This window comes from Corvus cornix, chromosome 3 (assembly GCF_000738735.6).
Source record: "Corvus cornix cornix isolate S_Up_H32 chromosome 3, ASM73873v5, whole genome shotgun sequence".
In the NCBI taxonomy this organism is placed as follows: Eukaryota; Metazoa; Chordata; class Aves; order Passeriformes; family Corvidae; genus Corvus; species Corvus cornix.
Window position 1 is genome coordinate 5,359,101 of NC_047056.1, and position 22,759 is coordinate 5,381,859.

Here is a 22,759-nt window from a genome sequence, read left to right on the forward strand (position 1 = left end):
CAGGATCACTTCTGTCCACTGTCCATGGGCTGGTATTTTATCTGTCACATCATGCATGTTTTGTCATTTGTCAGAGTCTGCACATCTGAATTCCTGATTATAGGTCATAGTGGAAATCAGTATTTTTAATTACTGCTTGTATTTCAGGGAAAAAAAAAAATCATTTAAACTACTGAACTTGCCAGAAATCTTAAATTAATACCTATTACTGAGTTTTCAAAGAGCCTAAAGGGAATGTAGCTTCTCTAGGTGTCTTCAAGAAATGGATATAGGTTTTAATGCAAGTCCAGCACTAAAGCTAAGTCATACCTGGTGTGGTTTTGCTTTGGATTGGGGTTTTTTATTGTAGTCCTCTCCCTGGCTCCTGAAGGAATGGTAGTTACTGGGTTTTGTGAGCTTTGTAATTGTTTATGGCAACAAAATGCTGTGAAGGGTTTGGAGTACCCAGAGCTGGGCACACAGCCTCAGGGGAAGTGTGATCCCTGGACCACCTGGTCTCTTCATTAGTCATCTTTTACATCAGATCATTTTATCAGCTGAGTAGCTTTTAGACAGATTACAGTTTCCAGGATTGATCACTGGGAAATTGATCATGGCTTAACAGGGGCTTTTAAAATATTTGAGAGGTTTCTGCAAAGAGAAAAGGGAAAATCCGTACGCTGTGGTGTCTGGGGTAAGAAATATAGAAATCTTTGAAGTAAAGATTATTTAGAGTTGGAAAATCTTTTCCAGGGCAAAGGACAGTGAAGCCCTTGAATAGGTTGCCTGCAGAGCTGGTTGCCTCTAGAGCAATAAAGGTGAAAATTTGTCACATGTATCAGAATGGAATGGATTTGACCCTTCCAGGGCCTGAATAATGGAGTACATGACTTTTATGAGACTCCTCCAGTTCAAAGGCCTAACGTTGGGTTTGGGGTTTTTGGTGGTTGTTTTGTATTTAGGGTGGTTTTGTGCGGTTTCGGGTTGGTTTTGGTTTGTTTGGGGTTTTTATCTGTAAAGATGCACAGACCTTTTATGAACATCTTTCATGAAGCTAATGTCGTGATTTAATTTAAGAAAAGATACTGGAGTTATTGTACATTAACATTGAAAACTGCTTGAAATCAGACATTTACCAACTTACTGTGATTTACTCTTTCAATAATTTATTAAAGCTAACATCTATGTCCCTCTGCACAAGATTTGTCATCTTTGAATCCTTTTGAAACAATTAAATTTTGCACAAAAATCTAAATATGTTTAGCTAGCAATGAGGTATCTCAAAACAGTCTCTGTGCATTCAAAAATGTATGTTTTATATATATATAAACTTTTTGTACATATGTGTACATTTGTGTGCACATATATTTAAAAATCTTAAATCTTAATCTTAAATCTTAAAACCTGTTAAAGCACAGGTTATTTTGAATGAGGTTGGCAGCACATCAGAAGATTAAATTTTCCTGGTTATTTTGGATCTTTTAGTCACTAAATATTGAATTTAGAACAGCTTGCTCATTTTATAGAGAGAAATAATTTGAAGTAAAACTACCCAAAAGGCAAGATCTTATCTAGTAGCGAAAGCTGTGCTTGTTAATGTTTCCAAGCATGTAGAGCACAGCTGAAAAAAAATCAGATTAAAATGAAGCCAGTATTTATTCTGAAGTGGAGTTCACCACTGGTCACACCTTTTGCAGCTGCCAGTCACTCTGATGTGCCACTATACTTGATGACATCCTCATACTGATTTTAGTCTGCCCAATCTATTTGTATTGTTTCCCTTGTGTTGAGGGATCACTGTGAATAGGAGTCTTGGTGTCTTTAATATGACTGAAGCCATAGTTTCCAAGAAATGACCATTCTGGTAAAGCACTCACAGTAAGAGTATCTAATAAAGGTGATTTAATAGGGGGAATTACAAAACTAAGCAAAGTTTAAGTCTTACTATAAATTACAGATTCCTCTGCAGCATTTAGTTTGTGTATATTTGGAATGTACCTCAGGGAAATGGTTTTGGATCCAAGCATATTCAAAGCATGGAAAAAAGAACAAAAAACCTGCAAATTAACTGAAAATCTTGCAGATCCTACATGATGAGGTGATAAATTTTACTCTGGCTCGATGACCATTAGAAATGTTGCCAGCTCTGATTGAGGAACACCAAAATGAAGTAGAAGCAGGGTGCTTATTTCATCATTAGCTTGTGTGGCAATGGAAATCTGGTAGAGACTTCTGTGGGGATAATTCTCAAAATAGCTTGGGATAAATCCCGTGATGACAAGAAGCAATAATGCACATGTTATACTTGGAATGAACTTCCAGGCTACCCTGGAATAGTTTGATAGGTACTGTGGCAGCATGTGACTCTGTGACTGTCAGAAAGCTGACCTTACAAACAAGTCAAAAATCATAGGAAAATTATTAGTGACCATTTAGTGATGTTCAGAGGAGTGGACTGGGAGATGCAGGTAGAATTTTGACCCCAGGGAGAAAATGCCTTCAGCAGAACCAGACTTTGAGAGACTTGAGCTGTGCTTTGACTTCACATGTTACTTGGACCAAGTGTGCAAGTGTATTTAAACATTTAAATGGTTCTCTGGAGTTCACAGAAGGGTGTGAGTTAGCTGAGTCTCACAGGTGTTTCTGCCCACATCAATGAACATTTCATCATTATATCCCCCTGCTCCTCTGGAGTGTCCATGGCTTTCAAAACCTTGACTTGGAGTAGCTGAGCAAAGCTCTCCCATCCCACCCTGTTAGGATGTTAAAGCACAAATGTAGTCAATTGTGCAATGTCAAATTAGATGTTCTGGTGAAAACTGACCTTTGATATATAAAATTAATACCACTGCTCATCTGGAGAGTGAGAAATGCAATTATTCTCTTAGGTCATCTCTGTTTTCTGTCATTCATAGCCTTTTTCTTGTCTGTGAGAGAGGTCTGTTTTTCTGGGGAGCTTTCCAACCATCTGATAAATAATGCTGTGTACAGCCAAGTGTCTTGCTGTACTAGAATTTAATTTTATAATCCTGAAGAGATGTAAAGATGAATTTTCCCTTTGTACCTCTTCATATTTGTTTTTTTTAAAAAGACAGTTGTTAGATTATATAGCTGAATGTATGTACAATATGCTGGAAATTAAGGTGAAAGTATCAAACAGTGCTCTTTTAATTCAAGATCATTGATCCCTCCAGATGTACACAAAAATTTTAACTTCAAGAGTCTGATTAGCTCCATGTCAGCATATATTAAAGAAAAGTAAGATTAGCAGTCTGTGAAAAAGGTAAAATCATACCATTTACTATAAGATTTTGGTGGAGAAAATGTTGTTGAAGTCATATATGCTGTCTAATATTTTCTCTTCAATTTAGTTTTGGGGTTTGGGGGTTTTTTTTTTTTTTTTGCTTTACCCCTTTTTGCCATTGTCAACCCATCAGAAATCTATTCAGTGTTTTTTCAATAAATAAGTACAGATTTTGTCACTATGTATTGCTATGAAGCAGAAGAATGTTACGTTTGTTATACAGGAGTAGGAAATGAAACAAGTTGGCTTTAATTTTTCTCCCTGCTTTCTGTTCTGATGTAGTGCACAATGCACAGAAACCTTCCTTAAGTATTCTCACTTCCAGTTAATTCCACCTGTATCCCTCACTGTTCTTCTGGTTTTCTGCCTATTTAGGTGGTTAACATTGCTATTAGCAATATCTGTACCTGTTGCATGCTCTTGACTACTGGTTATGTGCAAGAAAATAGCTCCCGAGGTTGTATTTAGCAGAAATAGAAACTCTAGGAACTGTTCATTTTGAGGTAACATTCTATTGCATTCATCCTACACAAAACAGGCAATGCAATTTAGAAAGGCTTGCTAATAAACATAAATTCGAATTCATTAAGCAGGATGCCCTGGAAGGAAAATCAAAAGTTAGACCAGGTCACCTGGTTCTTCATCAAGGTGTATGTCCACTGAGTTTGTAGTTTCTGTCATCTTTTAAGACTGTTTGCTTGTCATACTTGGGTTCAGCATCAGAACACTATTTTTAAAGTATTTATACTGAAACCATGCAAAGACCTTTAGAAATGCTGTATAATTAAGAGCTGAGCAAAATGCTCACAGCCAGACAAATGACACTGGCTAACCTTAACCTAAAGATTCCCCAGGTTAGTGGTTCTGGATCCAGCATCCCTCTGCCCTGACTAGATCTCTATTTTCTTTTTTAAATATTTTTTCTTTTCTAACCTATAAACTCTTCTGTGGGATTCATTCTGCAGCCATCTCAAACATTTGGCAAGCACCTTTTTTTCCTCCTTCTCCAGCAGAAGATGAGTAAGATACAATTCTGCTGGTGCTTCAGATGGTTTGTATCACTCAAGACACGCAAGGTGCCTCTGAGTACATTACACTGATGAGAAATGTCTGTTCCTGCTACAGCTTCAAACCCTTCCTGCAGCCATGGCTCCCTGGAACTGTGCACACTGACTGCCCAAGGAGTATCCAAAAGGAGCAACTACATATTGTGTGTTTGCATTCAGTTATTTGTCTCCAACCTTAATGATGTTTCAGAGAAAACCGAGTCACATTTCTAAGTTTTATTTGTGTTTCTCAAGCTGCACCAGGGGAGGTTCAGGTTGCACATGAGGAGAAATTTCTTCACAGAAAGAACGAGTAGACATTGGAATGAGCTGTCCAGGGAGGTAATGGAGTCACTGTCCCTGGAGGTGTTTAATTGCAGACTGGATGTGGCACTTGGTGCCATGGTCTGGTTGACACAGTGGTGTTCAGTCAAAAGTTGGACTCGGTAATCCCAGAGATCTTTTCCAACAGAATTGATTCTGTGATTCTCTGTGGAAGACGGATGCAAAGATTCTTGTTTAGCCGTGTGCTGTCAGGGGCTTTGGGAGAAACAGAAAAAGTTGTGAAAATTGTGATGAACTTGTGTGTCTCACACAGGGTGATACTGGCTGATCCTCTGCCAGCAGAATGCCTGGAGCTTGCATCCTTGGCATCTCCCAGGTGTCCCACCATCCCACTTCTCTTTCCCACTGTTTACAACAGAGCCACTGGGCTCTTCCCCGAAGGCGACACAGCAGTTTTATGTCATCCCTGTATGTTCACTGTCACCATTTATCATTGTTTGCTTATGTCTGTTACAGAGTAAGAACAAAATAGGTTTGACATGCCTTTCGAGGTGTTCTTGAGATGGGTCACTTGAGTCCAGCCAGTGGATTGTTAACATTGAAGCACTGCTTGCAAATTCTTGCAAATGCTTGTGGGGTTCTCTTGGGTCCTTCCTAAGCAGTGGTGCATAAGCTGAGCACAGGTCAGAGCCGGTGGGGAAAAATGCCCTTTTTTCCTGGTTCAATTTGCTTGAGTTTCCTGAGTTTCAGTTTCAATGTAATCCTTAAACAATGGATTTATTGAAGAAAACTTTCAATTTTAAAGGCTAGAGTACAAAGCTGGGGTTTGGATTTCACCCATGCTTGGGCTGTAGTAATCTTACCTTTCAGTGCACCTGCTTGCAGGGGCTCATAGTTGGAAGACAGAAATCTATTAGAGAGCTGTGTTTTCAGTGCCTTGCTGTGTTACACCGGAGCAGGTATTCATTTGCATTCACATAATCAGTATTAGAGCAACAGAGTGATTTATGGAGGTTTCAGTATCTGCAGGCTGTTCTTCAGAGCAAATGTTACTGGAGAGTCTTGGAGAATAGCAGTCTAAAATCATCTCTGATTGCTTTGTGATATTTTAAGGCTTTCAGCCAACCTGTTTTGGGTGGCTGTAAATGCACTGCGGAGCAGCGTTCACACGAGTGTTGCAGCAGAAGGTATGGCGGCCCTACATCCCATAACGGGTAGAAATTCCCAGGATCCATGGCAAGCACTATAAATGAGCTGAAAGCAGCTTAGCTGTAGTAGCAGGCAGCTGTGTGTGGCTGAGGAGCTGCCTAAATCAGCAGGCACAGTGAGGTGGTTCTGACACCCCAGAAAGCAGGTAAAGCACAGCTGGCTTGGAGCTAACTCACACATCTGCATGGCGTAAATGTGCCTGCTGAAGGTTTGAATAAAACATTCCTGAGCTGCTGGTTCCCTGCTACCAGCTCATGTCTCATGTGCACCTGGTCTTTGACCAACATTGGCACTCAGGGACCGCCTCGTTCCAGCTGGAAACATCACTTAATTCATGCCAGAGGGTTTCTGTGTGTGAACAGAATGGTGGATTGAGGCGTCAAATTCTCCAAGAATTCTCTGTACTCTTGATGCAGGAAAAAAGGGATGTCTCTTAATAACCACGTACGTAAAACAAACCAAAAAACCCCTTAATTTTTACACTTTTTGTTTGTTTGTTTTCTTCTTTAAAACACTGACTGAAATTTTAAAGATGTAGCACATGATTTTTTAAGAATGTTTTTGTAAACAATATTGAGTACACTGGTAAAGCAGGTCTGTGGGGGCATGCCTTGACTCCAGCTGCAGGTATGATTGCAGACTGGGTGGCTTTGCTCTGCAGTGTAGTATTGCTGATGGAATTTCCTGATGGAACTCAAGTTCAGTTTGTGGCACATGCAGTCAGAGGGGTTCAGGGAGCATGTCTGGAGCTCGTATTTACAGCTGTGCCTTTTTGTTAGCTTTGCATCAGGTAGTTTTTATCTCTGTGTATCAACCTGGTTTCTTTCCTGGTTCCGTACTTCTGCTCCAAAACACAGCCACAGCTGAGAAAGGCAGGTTTGGATAGAGATAATGTTATCTTGTGTCTGTCAGGACCAGGTCTGAAAGCAAAAGGAAGTTTTATTTCTTTAACTGTAATGGAGTACTGTCCGTTGCACAGCTTGAAAAGAGCAGCCTTTGTTTCCTAGATCTGATTGTTCTGCCACAGTGATAGGTTTGCCTGAGTAACTTACTCTTCTTTATCTTGTATGTGAATTTGGATTTCCAATGAAAAGTGTGGTTTCCCTGCTTATCACATCCAGCACCTGCAGGATCTTGTATTCAACCTGATTTTCAAGTATTGCCATTCTGAACTGTAACATCAGGTAGTTGTTTACCCATAGCTTCAAAAACAAACTAAGAATCAATTTTTTCCATCTTTTTTCTGCTCAATAATTCTGCTGGTTTTGAGTTCAATTTATTAATAAATAATAGGATTTATTAATAAATAAATAAATAGGCTCTTGGAAATGTTTCAGCTTACCAGCTGTGGTAGTGGTTGGCTGTGGGTTTGCTTTTTATCATTACTCTAAGCAAGTTCTTGAATGGCTTTGTAACCAGGTCTTAAAGCCAAGTTTTCAGTATGTTGTAAAATTTAAGAAGTGGCAAACTTGCTTTCGGATTGGGAGATTAGATCAACACTCCTGGCAAAATGGGCTGCTGAGTATCAAAGCTGAGAGAAATTATGCTCAAAGTCAGCCAGTTTTCAAAATCCTAGTGGTCTTTCCCAGTAGTGTGTGTGAGATGCAATTTGCTGCCACCTAAAATTCGCTCCTCTTGCTTCTGTCTGTGCTGCCAGTCTGTCCTTTGTGCTGGTCACAACGTCACTCTTGTGTGACCTGGTCACTGCACGAGAGCAGCAGAAAATACCAAGGACTTTCCACCAGTGTGCAGCTGTGACCTGCTTGAGATGGGATCACTTGGGCTAGCAGGAATGGGATCATCACAAAGGAAGCAGAAGCAAGGGGTTAGGACTGCTCTTTTCAGTGAGAGAGAGTTGGACTGGCTCCCTTTCTTGCCCGTGATGGCTCCAAAGGGGCTCCATTTTTGCTGGCACTCTGAGCAAGCAGCTGTGTGCTGCGTTTGCCGGGGGTTTCTGCAGGGAGGTTACTCCGGTTGCCCCTGATAAGGGGTTGTCTCCAGCACACACTGGTAACGCTTAACCTGGGGACACTGGTGTCCACTACCCTGCCTGTTTACTGAGCCAATCTGTGCCCTTAGTGTGGTTAAACCAGAACACTCAGTTCACACTCTCTCACACACAAATCTTGGTGCATGTTAGTTTGCACCCAGCAATGAACAGTATTATTGGTTAACCCTTAAGGAGCCCATGCTACTGAGATTTTGGAGAAAACAGTAGAAATACAACGTAGAAAGGAAAGCTGTAACGATGAAATCTGTTATTTCTGTTTTCATGCCAGCCACTTCTGTTTCAGGAGGAGCAGTATCCTCTCCCTTCCCTATGCTGCTTTTATCTCCCATCCAAAAAAGCTTTGCCAACAACCTGGTATCTCGGTTAAGCACAGCCTGGTTGCCTATCTTCAGGAGGCTGCTGCCAGCTGCTCGGCTTAAAAAACTTGCAGACCACTCTCAGCGTTCCTGGGGATGGCAGGGGGCTTTCCAGAGAAACACCAGCTGGGCCTAGTCCCTTTTCCCTCCATGTGCCATTTCACTCAGGTACCCAAAGAACACAAGCATATATGGAGCAAAGAAGGGATTTAATTCAGCTGTGCCGTGACTGTGCAAAGCACCCTCTGACATGGATGAGGACTGTACAGAAACCAAGATTTCAGGAGAGTGTGCTGACAAAAGGAAAGATTTATTGATCTAAACCCTATATTAAGAAAGCAAGCAAACAACAAACCCACAGCGTGCAACCTCCCTGGTGCAAGCTTTCAATTTGTGCATGTAGTTATTTCGCAGAAGATTCATTTTAGACATTGACATCTTGCTTGGTCTATTCTCCACTGTACAGTGTAGCTGCATAGTATCCAAGTGCTCCAAACCTAATGAAATCACCTTCCCTGGTGATGCTGAAAAACCACATTCTTTCTTTTAACAGAGGGGAATACTATGACTTACTCAGGAAAAGTGGTATCTTAAGGAGAATGGAAACCAGAAATGCTCAGTCCTTACCTGTACTGTACAAATCCTTTTGCCCACGGTTTTTTGATGTGGAAAAACTGCCATTTTCCTCCCCTGAAACAACCTTCCCATAGATATTCCCAAGCCCTGAGTTGTTTTCTTGCAGAGTGTGGTCAGTTGTTTCTTTTTCAACTCCTTTGACTGGCAGTGCCCTTTATGGTCCGATCACAGAGAACAAGAGTTAATTAGGATCTTCGAGGGGGATAAAGAGCATTTTAAACAAAAAACTATCCTCAGGATGTTAGGACTGCTTTGGGAACAAATAGGGTACAGGAAGATGGGAAGTGGGACTTTGATGCATGATTTGACAGTCCAGTTGTGACCGGGCCAGAGTGATGTTCCTCTCACATCATGTTGTCCATTAATTCTTTTGGCAAGGTTTATTTCCTATGGGAGTTGGCCACGATGAGTGGTGTCCAGGGACAGTGTTTCTTCTCAGGCTTTTTCCACGGTATGCAGCTGATTTTCCACCATGCAAGTCACACGTGCTGACAAGAATCAGATGCACCTGTTCCTTGACCACAGCCCTCTCCACAGATGCAGATTTAGAGCCTCTGAAAAGAAAGGGCTGGAGGGTGTGGACCAGTTGAGCTGGGTAATTTCACTGCCAGAGGTATTTTTAGTATAAACTGTGTACTCGCATCTAAGTTTAGAGTGATTGTAATTATGTTAGAAGTTTTGTTATACAAAAATAAACAGCTGCTGGAGACTGAGGGCAGCTCGGGACCACAAAGCATTGAATGCACTGATTCACACGTGGCAACGCTTTTTCTAATGTGCCCATTGGGATTCCTTGACTAAACTCTACTGCCTGCTTCAGCAAAGTGTTTTACTCTTCATCAATTTCAGCAGAGCATCTTTGGTTATTTTTTGGGGTTTTTTTTGCTGTGAGAGGTGCTGTCATCTTCTCCTCAGCAATGCCTGTATTTGATGATAAACAGCAGATTTTTCCTTGCAAAGAAACACTATATTTACATATGTACTATGTTGTACCTGTATGCTTCGCATTTCCCTGGGCTGGCCTCTCAAATCTCAAGATTTCTGAAGATGCCTGCAATGGATTTATTGGATGTATGCAGGAAGTGTGGGCTGCAGAAGGACAGCATTCACTTTATTGTGCTTACAAGGAGTTTGCTAGCCAAGGGCAAAGAACGCTCTTCCTTAAGCTTTCAGTCAAAAACCAGTCTAGACATTTTTATCACATTAAACAGTCTGAAGCATTTAATAGGTATGTGACAGGAAAAAAAAGCAGTCTGAACTAGCTGACCAGTTTTCTTGTGGGAAAAGCCTGCTGGGCTCAAGTTTTTATTCTTTGCAATGGTAATTATTATGCTGGAAATGCTTAACAGTGATGAAGACAAAGCTGGTTTTAGACATGTAAAAATGTTACCTTCACTTTCCATGGGGTCTGCTGTGCTTTGGGTGTGACACTGCTCTTTATTTTGATGGGCTTTGCCTTTCCTGAGTCTGTGTGCCACTTGTTACTGAGCAGTAGGAGGCCAGAATGGATGGTGGCAGCCATAGTTAAGCACCACTTGAGAACAGTTCATCCAGCCAGTGCAAATGGCAAAACATTTCCTTTTTGTCTCTGTGAGGGTCCCTTTATCAATTTTTATGGTGTAACTGGTTGCATCTGTTGATTCCCACTGCATTTGCTGGCTTCTTAACAGACTGCTCTTTCTTTGACCTCCACCCTCATGTCTAGAATCCGTTCTTTCACCTTTCCAGGCTTCTTCCCCATTAATCCCCTGGTCTGTCTGCAGCATGGGGCAATACTGAACTCCTCACCACCAGGAGCCCTGCCATCCCCACTCGTGAGCTGTCACAATAAATGACCCCCCCTCTGCTCTTGCCTGGAATGTTGGCAGTGTTCTTGCCACTTCTCTCCTTTTCACCCCCACACGCAGACACCAGCGTTTTCTTTTGTTGGTCTTTCTTAGTGTATATTCCACCCAGTTCCTTCCTTTCCAGCCATACTTCAGTAACCCAGCTTCATACTTGGAATAATCTCTAAAAATAGCCTTGTCTGTGCTGTCCCAAATAATTTCCATTTCAGATTTCCCAGACTATCTGCTGTTCTTTCCTAGCATGGTGAAAATGTGGCCATCTTCCCTTTTGATTTTAGCTGTGTTGGTCTGCTTGGGCACTTAGTCATGCTGTCTCAGCCCACATCAGTGCCAGACACCCCATCCTTGCTTCCTTTATCTTTTCCTGTTGTTAGTTCCTTCCTCCTCTTTTCAATTCTTGTGCTCTGCCCCACACATCCGTTTCACTTGTTTCTGCCCTGTTGGTTGCCTGGAGTCAGGAATGTCCTCCTGTTCCAGCATGATGTGCATGCTCTCACTTTTCCAGGGAGAGAGGAGAAGGTGCTGCTCATCTCCCTGCCTATGTGAGTGTGTTCCACATGTACCTGTGAAGGCAGAGGTATCCTCTGCTTGTGCTACATGTGTCCCTTTCCTCCTCAGCAGCAGGTGGCAAGAAAGAGCATTGATGAGGAGGAGGAGGAGTTCAGAGAGGTATCAGTTCCCCCTCTCCTTCCCTGCTGCTTGACACTGAAATTACATCTCAAAGTTAGGAATTCAGAGAAAGTGAGTCCCCTGGCTCTGGTGTCGCCAGTTGGTCCAGAAAAATCTGAATAAATGGAAGTTCTCAGCATGCTGTAAATCCTGCTGTTTATTAGGAGCTGTCAAAGAAGTGTTCCAAATGGGCTGTGAGGGCCAGCAGGCCATACCAGCACTCCTGACTGGCAGCCTGGCTCTCCTTTCCGTCTCCATACTGCACAAATAGGCTACATACCAACACTTTTATTTTTATCCCTTTAGGAATACTGTGTCAAATCATCCACTTGGAGCAGTCAAAAACTGAGATGCCTTTCCTTCAGAAATTTCATATATATATATATATATATGTATATCTTATGAATAGTTGAACAAGCCAAAATGCATCCAGCGGGAAGATTTGGAGAGGTTGCTGGCTTGGAGCACTCTCCCACCCCTCTCTTTAATAGCTGACATGCCTGGTTTTACCCCATTTCTTAAACAAGCCATACATTAATATTCAGAGGGACATTTTAGGGGTGTTGTTCTTAAGGTATGTAAACAGCTGAATGCCTCAATAATGACTATATTAGCACCCTGAACTGTTTCATCAGATAAAGTTCTGAGTAGTCTCACACAGCCTCCCTTTACCCCAAAGAGACAACAGCTGTCAGTTCGCTAGCGACTGCTGTGACAGGAAACAGAGCACAATGTCAAGAGAGTTGTTTTAATATTTGATTAGTAGAAATGAATATGCAGATTGCACAGGTTCTCTGAGGCAGGGATTAGTGAAAGAGACTGTGATGCCATGTTTTTTATGCATTCCCATTTTCTGCTTGTGGTTAACTATGAGCTGACCAGCTCAAGGACTGCGGGTATTTTTTGTTTATCCTTGCCCACATTATCTGCACAATCTTTCTTATTGTTTTCAGAGCTTCTGGGCAGTGGCACAACAACTATTTAAAAAGAAATGTGGCTGAAACAAACTGGCAAGAAATGCTTACTCTGCCACCTACCTACCATAATGAAGGAGCAATAACTAAAAGTTCAGAACCAGTTGCTTTTCCTCTTGCTTCTGTAGAAATTAAAGATATAAACAAGTGATAACCCAGTATATCTCCAACATGGCTGTCTGTATTTGTCCTGCTGGAAAGAGGGATTCTGGATTTTCAAATTATACACAGCAGTTTATTTTTAGCCTTGCCTAGTTGTGATACACTGTGTTTAGAACCGGGGCAGTCTCATCTTCAGCAAAATGCCCAGCTTGTTAATGAGTTAGCACTGGGTGTTATTGGTGATGAAAGGTGTACTTAGCATCACTAAGTCTGTAATTAAAACAAGTCTTGCTAGCCTCATTCTTCAGAGGGAGGAAGAGGAAAACGGGAAATAGCAAAATGTCCATCCAGGACTCCAGAGCTGTCTGGCTCACCACCGCCTGCAACCTGCATCCCTTGACTCCTACAAACCCCAAAAGGGATGTGTTTTTCCTGAACAATTGATGATGAGTGTTGGTTTTGCATACAACAGGCAGAGTGACTGGGGGTGAGGAGAATAGACAAGTTGAATCTCTGCAACAGTGTTAAGGCCAGACAATTGCTATTATTTTTTTTCCCCCAATCCATTAAATGTCATTCTGATTCCCAGATCTGTTTTTTGCACAGGAGTGTTGAAGTGCACACTGTGAGCCTCATGTAGTTTCTTTTCCTGATACTGACTGGGAGACTTTTTTCTGTGATGTGAACTTGAAATCTTGGCAGAAAAATAAAATGAAACCAGCCAACTAAAATCTCCATGGGGAGCTGCAGTCTGCTCCAGCCACACTTCAGCAAGGGCAGCTCACAGCTCTGCTGCTGTGCTTACTTGAGCCTGGGTCTGTCACAGAACTGAGTAGACAAAAAAAAAGCTGCACCTAGGAATCTCTCCTAGCCAGGGTTTGCATTTACTGCTGGCCTGGGCAGAAGGACAGTGGCTAATTTCCATTCCAGCCAGCTGATAATGCCCTGCCTGCATTGCCCTAGCTCTGAGATGTGATTCAGGGGTGCTGATAAAGGGAGATGAAAACAAACAGGCTGTCGGGTGTGAGGAAGGAAGGAAGGAAGAAAGGAAGGAAGGAAGGAAGGAATGCACTGATCAAGTGCAGATGCCAGGTCTATGCTTCTTGCTTTTCATTCCATATTACCTTCTCCAGTTTAAAGAAGGGAATGTGAAACCCTCTGTCTCTAGGGTGGAAGGTGGGTGCTGAGATGGAATCTGAGCAGCTTACATCTTCTGATGTAATGAAGATTTTGATACCAAAATCTTCTTACCAATGTCATGGGTTAAACTGCACAATGGCAATCTTAAAAGTATAAATGGCCCTGTGCATTTCCATGGTGACTGTAGTTCACAGGCTTTATCCAGGTCCCAAGAAATTTGTAATCAGTTTAAACTTTCAACAAATACCTATTTTTAACACACTGCCAACTGTCAAATAATGAACGCAGCTTTTTGATATTAATGCATTTTAGACTGCTGGAACAATTGCCAAAGATCACCTTAGCTTTGTCTGAAATTTTAAGCCAGCAGTGTGGGTCACTCTTGTTTTCTCAGAAATCATCCAAAACCCAGCAAATTATAATGTCACTTTCCTAATTTTAGATTTTAAAGTAACTTCTATGTTCCTCACAGCTTATTAGTTTTTAATATATCTGTATATTTTGAAAAAGATCCTAATAAATCATGTCCAAACTTTAATAAAGTTTAGTTTGAACTAAAGTACCTGACCATAGGAGGGATTATTTCAAACACGCAGGGATTTAGAAGTTATTACGAAAATATGATCTTGACCTTTCATTGCTTTTTATTAATACAAAGTCTGTGTCAGTGTTTGGAAACAGACAACTGTGTCCTCAGGATGTGGTCACGGAGCAGCTGATAGCTGTAGTTTGTTTTATTTTTGTTTAAGGTACTATATTGTGTTCTTTCCAACACTTTTCCTTGCACTTAAAAAGGAAAGACTGCTGATATTAATGTCGTTTGGAAGTTTGTTTTCATGGTATTTGTAGCTAATAATTCGGTCTTAGAATCTTGCAGTTGTTTTATGTCCTTGGACTCCCAAATTCTTGAATTTGTAACAGGAGTGATGCTCACTTAAGGTTGTTTGCTGTTTTTCTGTACTCCCACCTGAACTCTTGCTAGAATTTTAATTACAAACATGTATTTATCTCTTCCTATCATATTAAAATACAGAAATCACTTCTGCTTAAGACCTTTTAGAGCACAAAGCTCCAGAATGAAGCTAAAAAGTAGAGACTGAAGTTCTAAGTGTCAAAATTGCCCATGATTTTAATTCAAATAATTTGCACAAATACTTTGTACAGGTGTACCTAAAAGTGAGAAACTCTGCTCACTGACTTAAGATGTCTTGTGTTACCTGTCAGCAGCAGATTAAACAACAGCAGAAATTAAGTATGGTATTAATTGCCCAAAGATCATATTGAAAACTTGTTTTTTAATAAATCTCCCAAATCCCATTCCTTTGAGGTTCGTTGCTGTAATGATACAAGGTGTCAGAGTTTACAAAACTGTAAAGAGAGAGTCTGGGCTTCAGTAAATCAGAAAATACTTGAGATGTTTTGCAAGTGCTACGTGTTGGTTGCTTTGTTCATTTGTTTGATTATTCCATGAGGTCGCCTTTGCTTTATCATTGCTTTCTATTGAAAGCCCAGAGTGAAGTAATTAAACTTAATAAAAGTCACTGCTGGTTAAATCCAGATACACTGTATGCATCTATCACGTGCTATAGCAATCCAGAAAGGATCTTGGCAATGATTACACAAACCATTGTTTTCATCAAAGTCTAATTTGCTCTCTATTACTACCTGGGGACGAGATGGGTTCCAGGAAATGGGACACTTGACATTAAACTAAATAAATCCTGAACACCTCTAAGACTTCTCCTTGACTAAAGATAAAAATGTAGCTTCTTCCACATTTTTAGACAGCTTAATGTTTTATATGGTTAGTGTTTATTATTGGAATGAGACAAAACAGGGAAAGTTCTCGGGAATGGTTCATCACATGCTCACGTTACGAAATGAAGTTCACTTGACAGATCAAAAGCAAAATGGTACTGTTAGATGCATACTGAATAATAAGTGTAAATGAAAATCAGTGGTTATTTACTGTCTTTTGATGAGTCCGATTGCTAAATCCTCTGTACAATTCACAGCATTATGAGTATTTTCTCTCCTGAAATAATCCCTTGGGAAGATCTCTGCCTTTCCCTTTGCCTTTCACCTCTGCTGTTACAAAATCGAGAATGTGAACACCAAATTTTCTATCACCAGAAGGAAAGAAAAGTAAAACCAACTTTCTTATTCAGTGAAGTTTGTAGTTTTCTATGTATGGTTTATTATTTTTTAATAAAAAATAAACTTAAGTGTTTAGTAACTTCCAGTTATGATAGCTCTGCGTTGTGGCTCACTATTCAAGTCATACCTTTTTCTGGGAATATGTACAGATTCTCTTAGTGCTTTAGGAGTTTCTTTGAGAATGAGTAAAATTTTAGCTTTTTTTGAACACTTTGGTATTGAAATTGCCGAGTTACTTTTGTTTTTCCAGGCATTTCAAGTGGCATCTATCTGAAGGCTCATTTTAGTCAGCAAGTGAAACTAATAAAGTTGGTTTACAATGGTGGCACACAAGGACCAATCCCAATCCTATCAACACTGTGTGACAAGTCCAGATGACTTTGGTGATCCATTTGGATCCATTCAAAAGGGAAACTCTGCTCCAGTGTGTCTGTATTGCTGCTGAGCAGAGAAATAATTTGCTTTCTTGGGACTACAAGTATCTGTAATTTACAACTTTGTGAGGAATTAGACCTGAGTGAATCATCTGAGAAGCTTTCCATAATGGCTTGATTTAAATGTATTTCTCACTGTCAGAACAGAGTCTTGTTGGAAATCTACCAGAGTAAGTTTATTTACAAAACCAGCATATCTCTTTATACACCATTCACTTCTCATAAAGGCAGATGTTCTCTCCTGAAAAGGATGGGTGGTAAGCACTTATGTCAAAAAATGAGAATGTTTTTGAATGAATAGGAAGCCGGGGGAAAACTCTAGATATGAACAAACTAGGAAGCCATTAGGACAAAAAGAAAAAAACGTGAGGAAGCTGGGAGGTGCTGTTTGAGTCCTGTGTTTTATCCTAGGAATTACTTTTTAGAAACAGGCTGTCATTAGAGGAGGTGACTGAGGCAGAGCTGGGACCCGAAGGCAGGACCAGGAGCGGGTACACTCATTTCTGAGCCCTGCACTGGGCAGCCTCACTGAACTGGGGGAAATGCTCACAAGATTGGTTCAGAACAGGCCCCTTCTTGTTGTGGTCTAACCCCTCAGCTGCCCCTGCATGCCAGTGCATTCCAGCAATTAAAACGAAATGGAAAAGGAGACAAAATGGAAATTGAGACCGCTGCTAGACGATGCATGCTCAGGCGCCTGTTGTATGTCTGTTGTTGATCCTGGACCTTGTTTTGGGGAGAACTGTTTTAAGTTGCTTGCATTAGCTGTGGGAATAATGGGTTTAAAAATAGCCTGCTGAAAAAATGCACTTTTTAAAAAGGGGAAAAAACCCAACAAACCAGCAAATTTTGACTGTGGAAAAGCCTGGAGAGCTGTGAAATCTTGGAATTGTTTTATATATACACTGCAGAAATTCAGCAGTGTGGCTCTCCCTGTTTCTTTTAGGATTCACACTATAGTGGCTTTTATTTTCTTAAAACTTAGTCTGAATTTTAAATTCTAGTGTTGAAACCAAAGTTTCAGGTTTAAAAAATACCCTGCCTCTGTGTTTTGCTTATGTTAATGTCACCTTTATGACCAAATGAGTTTGACATTGAGGAGTAAATATATGAAGATCTGACTTTTCTTCAGGTTTCTAGAAACTACTGTAGTATTTGAATATGAAAGTACTTCAAAGCCTCAATAAAAAATGAAAGGGGCTTTTTTGTAAGAATTTCTGTGCTGCAGTGCCTGTTTAGTCATGGACAGCTGGATGTTCACGCCAGTACACAGCTCTGCAGGTAAACTTGCTGGACTGGGATGAACTCCATAAAAAGACCCCAAAAGTTAGAGAGGTCTGCTGATCTAGATCTGGTTGTCTTTGTTATGAAGAATCTTGTTCACTGAACAGGAGTGGTGGTGAAGGTTATATGTACGTCAAGGTGAGAGGAAAGAGTGGGAAATAGCTTTGTTTTTTGGGTTTTTTAGTTGCTTCCTTCTATCTGTAGGAAAACGTATGTTCCTGGGCAAGATTACTGAACTCAGCATAGTGTTGAGTGGGTGCTGCACTTGAAACCCACACAGACAATAACTGGAGCAAGTTTAGGGAGTGTAATTCAAAGAGGTAAGTGGTGAAATGGCAAACACAGACTGCAGAGCTTCCTCACCTCTCACTCAGCAAATAGGGATTCATTCCAGAGGGAAAAATACTAATTACTAAAAAAAAAATTGACAGGTCCTGTTACGATACTCGGGGCTAAGCGAACTGTGGAAATTATGAGTTTCTGTGTTTGAAACTGGGGGGATCAGCTCTAAGGAACTCTGCTGTCCTTTCCAGCAGTGTCTCAACATTGACAGGATGTTTATGGGATCCAAGGAGTATCCTATCCATCACGCTAGCCAGCCCTGGGGATTAGTTTAGAATATCACCTCTTTCCCCAAACATTTGTCTCCTTCGTATTAACAGAATCCTTTCCTTCTCCTGTTCAGCCACACCTTGTCCTTCTTTTGGTCAAAGAATGAAAAAACCCAGGATTTATAGTCACACACCCCAGATTTAGTTTAGTACAGCCAAGCTTACAAAAGAGGAAGGCTTTTGTGTTCATTAATGCTCTTCTGGATATGGTTAATTTTGTGTCCTCACTCTTTGGATACTCCAGGTTAATTCCATGTGATCCAAATCATGCCTTCAGGCATAAATCAGTGTTGAAAGAAAGGGAGATACCTCAAAAGGCATTCAACTACTGCACTTCACAGTGCCTCTCCCTTGTAGTCATTAATTAAGTCCTGAGGTGCATTTATGAGTGTTCTTTCTGCTTTTGTGAATGGTATTCAGAGGAGTTGTTTTACTTCAAGAAGTCTTAAGACAGTAAGATTTGATTTCAGTTTTTAAAGGCGGCATAAAAGTTTTCAAATGAAAATTTTGCTGCCTTTAAATTTAGTTCCTTAACCTTCTATGTCTCCCAGTTGAATCTTCACACTTTTCATTGTTATTAAATGTCTCTAAAGAGAGTTAATTCTTGATTCTCATCATAGTGAGGATATATGCATGCATATATTTGCAGCCATATGAATGCTACAATGTCATGTTTGTTAGGATTTGCTGGTTGGGATTGGTTTTGGTTTTCACTCTCTTCGAACTACTAAAAAATTAATGAAGGTTAACAGAGATCCAAAGAGTCACAGGGGAATATTTTGTATTTTATTTTGGCGATCTTAAAAGCTAACAGCGTTAAGAAAAAATGGATTTTTGAGAGCAGTGTAAGAAATGTGAGAGACTGAAAAGAGCTTTTCTAAAGCCAGAGAGAATTTTCCTCACCTTCTGCACAGCTGCCAAAGCATACGGCTTAAAAATGTTGTTTGTTACAATTCCTCCAGCTCCTCGCTGTGTGTACTCAAGCTGTCTTTCCCTCACACTTCATCTGTCTCAGTTCATCTGTAAACTGAAGTGACCTGAGAGAGCAGAGCTAGAGAAGAGATTGGTAAGGTGGTAAATAACAACGAGCTGGAGTCCCCGAGACAGAAGTTGATTGCTTGATGAGTTACGAGCAATCGGGCGTGTTTTCTTGCGGCTAAACGCGAGGTTATGCAAATAAGATGAAAGGCTGTAACCCTGGTTCCTCTGACAGGGGGTGGTGCTGGGTTACTGTGTCCTGGTCCAGACCCTTGACTTCAGAAAGGCAGCTGGAAAAGTGGGGAGGGCTCAGGCTGACTGCAAGGTTTGAAAAATGCGCGTTGCCGCAGAAACTGAGGAGCTCTTTGTATTTAATGTCTCAGCGATGAAGTAACAAGTTCATCAGACTGTGTGAGTACCAGATAAGGAGAAGACCCCTGTGAAGGAGGGATTTTACAGAGCTGTATTTCTATGACTGGATGGTGAGCTGAGCCAAGCTAACCAAGTGCACGTGTGTAGTGTTAAGGTAATGAGTCTTTCTGAGAGTTAAGTGTCTGCTCAAGCACTCTTTACATCCAGGTTTCAGAGTGCCAGATGCTGGAGGAAGCATTAGGATGTGTTTTACATGGGAGTTCAGAGCAGTTGAAGAACTTGTAGGTTTTCAAATCTGGGTTTGTGTGGGCTTCAGTGCCAGTATAAAAGGCTAAAAGCCATTTATATAGGTTTGGGACTGTGGAGGAGTATTCTCGACAGCCTTAAAAGTGCCACCACATTTCTGATGTTTTAGCACAGAATGTGTCAGCTTTTCCCAGAGGGATGGGAGCATTTATTGCTGCATGAACTACCTGTTGTATTTGAAGGAACTTTTCTTCTTGAGAACATTCTGATAGTAGAAGACATTTAAATAGATAGGGGAACAGCCACCATGCCATAAAAGTAGTGGTTGTCACTTCAGGTGTGTATGTTTTAAGTTTCCTTTGCTCCAAGAACAGCCCCTAAGTTTCCAATTTGTTGTGATTATTCTGAGCTAATGTGTGAAGTCCATGAGCCGTATAGAACGTGACCCCCTTGTGCTACTACAGTGGGGTGGCTGTCCTGTTATCCACCTTCCCTCATGAAATGAGGGAGAAGCAGCTCTAGGCTGATCTAAACTGGAAGACACAAGAGAATTATAAGCATCTTCAAAAAAAAATAATAAAAATTAGTAATTTGCCACGTTCCTTGAAAGGTTCTCAAAATATCTCGTAGTCCTCATGAATAAGATATTATTCCTTGTTTACAGAGTGGCAAGGGCCAAATGCACAAGACTGGCAAAAAGAAAGGGGGGCTTTTGATAACATATTGGATACAGATGGTCTGTTTTATTCAAAGTATCTCTTCATTGGGAGAAAAGAGGTACAGATGAGTAGTTTAAATATCATTTAGCTTTTTTGTTTTTTAGATTAGGAAGCAGAGCTATTATTTTGAATTTTCATCCCATTTTCAATGAGAATGAACACTTAATGGTGACATGTATTTATAATTTCAAATTGTATTTTTGATTGTTGTAGAGAGTGAATTCACTTATCTTATTCCTCAGGCTTTGGAAATGTGATATATACTTTTGATATTTCTGTATCAATGACCAAAACAGGGCAGGAGATGGGTTAACATGAAGATGTGCTTTGCATCTTTTAAGTAGTAGGGTTATTTTTTCAGTAGAAAATTATCAGAATAACTGTTCTTAAAGCCAGTGTTGGACAGTGACTTTTAGCAGTTCTTTTGTTCTCATTCTTTTTCTTGTTAGAAGATGTTTTATGCAAATGAAAACAAGACAGAGGAGGGCAACACTACAAAGTTCTTGAACTTTTTTAAGCACTTGCATTCATTCTGGGTTTAAAATTCAGTCGAAGAAGATGTTTCTGTCTGCGTGGATTGCCCGGGCTGTCATACTCTCCTTGGAGTTTCACGTAGGCTCTTTATTCTTCTCGCTTGGACAAATTTTTCCAGGCCTTGTGCCTGTGGTGCAGTGGATCCGGAGCTGAGCTGGTCACACTTAACTCGTGTGGTGCCTCTGGGGACAGTCAGGAGTGGCTGAGCATCAGCAGTTGTCAGGGCAGGGCTGGGACAGGCAGGACAGGGTGAGGTCAGTGGTGTGGCAGTGTCCTGCTGTCACCCGGGCTATCCCATCTCGCAGGGTGATTTCCTGACATCCAGCACTCAGGCTTATCTTGCCTTGCTGCTGCCAAGGGTAGTCCCACTCTTTCTGCTCCAGTGTGTAAAGGGATAGTCAGGGTACTGTGTGTCCTGAATGGCATTATGAAGCAGGAGCAATCACTTCAGATTAAATGAACTTCAATATTTCAGAGTGTTTAGTTGGGGCATTTTCTGGTCTAAAGTTCAGTGTAACTGGAAGACGTTGGAAAGGTACTGGATAACTTGCTGTCTTTATTGTAATGTCCATAAAATATGACTTCTGTGTTTTATCTTAAATTAACAATTTTGTTCACATTTGTTCTCTTGCAGAAGTGCACAATACAACTACCTAGTTTTATTTAATGCCCTATATCTCCAAACAGTATTTTTCCCTATCAATTTTGCCATATGTATTATTCATATCTCGAGGTATGGATAAAATATGACTGAAAATACCCTGGACTTCATTTAACATAAATGAAATTTGAAACATAAAATGTATTTTGCCTATGTAGCATACAGTTTAGGATGTTAAGAAAAAATGCAGTCTTTCTCTGTATCATCTGATGTTTCCCAGCAAAAAAAGAAGCACTTATCTGTGTTACAGGTTGTGGTATTCTGTCACCTAGAGCTGGGTTAATCGCAGCCTCATTGTATTCTAGAAGTTACAGTGCAAGTATTTTTCAAATTATTAAGTCCCTACACACATTTTACAAGTGTTTTGCATTTTAAAGTACTCCTAGGAGGAAAACACTTGATTTGGAAATGCACTGTGACTTTTTAGTACTTCTGTGTGAAAGGAAAAGCTAAAAGTCACCTTTTTCCTGCTTGGCCTTTGAAATACTCCTTTTGAAGGACAGTAATTGAACTGTGCTTTTTCCGTTCCATTTCAGGTTTTTCTTCCGTAATCATGGCAAAACCTTACGAATTTAACTGGCAGAAGCCAGTTCCCTCTTTTATGCAAGATGGAGCTGTGTTTGATAGATATGAAGAGGTAAGAGGCCAGTTGCCTTTCATTTGCTATTCTTTTTTAAATATGCAGAAGTTCTAGAATATTTCATGTTTTGCTTTCATTGTACACAAAGAAACTTCAATTTTTTTTCTGGTAATACCTCCAGAAATGTCTGTGGGGAGGCAATACCAACACGCTTTATTGCTATATGGCTTTTTTTTTCTTTAAAAAGAAATAGCTTTAAAATATATTTAATCCCTCTGATTTGAAATAAGCCCTGAGGAAGAGAAAAGGAAAATTGGATCAAAATATCTGTAACGTGAATAAAACTCTCATCTTTGCAGATTCATAAAGCACTTTATTGAACAAAGTGAATCCGTGAATTTTTTTGTGCTATCTATCAAATGGAGGGAGGGAGAATATATTGCTCTTTTATTTTTAATGTATAAACTGAGGACCTGCCTATTACAAGTGAAAGTAAGAGAACACAGAACATTTATATTCTGATTCAAATGCATCATTTGAGATCTGGAGTGGTTTTATCTACTTTAGAAAATCAATCTGCACTCTATCTGAAATATGATCACTATGATCCTGCTTTCAGCTGTGC

At 40.4% G+C, this 22,759-nt stretch overlaps 1 protein-coding gene across 9 annotated transcripts in view; it reads left to right on the top strand.

The window, feature by feature from the left end:
• PLCB4 (phospholipase C beta 4) overlaps positions 1 to 22,759 on the top strand; it is a 186,790-nt gene that overhangs the window by 79,052 nt on the left and 84,979 nt on the right. For 6 of the 9 annotated variants that reach the window (XM_039569012.1, XM_039569015.1, XM_039569014.1 and 3 more), the window contains one exon: positions 22,091 to 22,191. In XM_039569012.1, the coding sequence (XP_039424946.1) occupies positions 22,108 to 22,191 (84 nt within the window). In that variant the 5' untranslated portion in view covers positions 22,091 to 22,107. Of the gene's footprint in view, positions 1 to 6,974; positions 6,980 to 11,189; positions 11,193 to 19,339; positions 19,434 to 19,523; positions 19,549 to 22,090; positions 22,192 to 22,759 lie in introns of those variants that run through there. The other 3 variants (XM_010403025.3, XM_019288000.3, XM_019288001.3) reach the window with 3 other exon arrangements.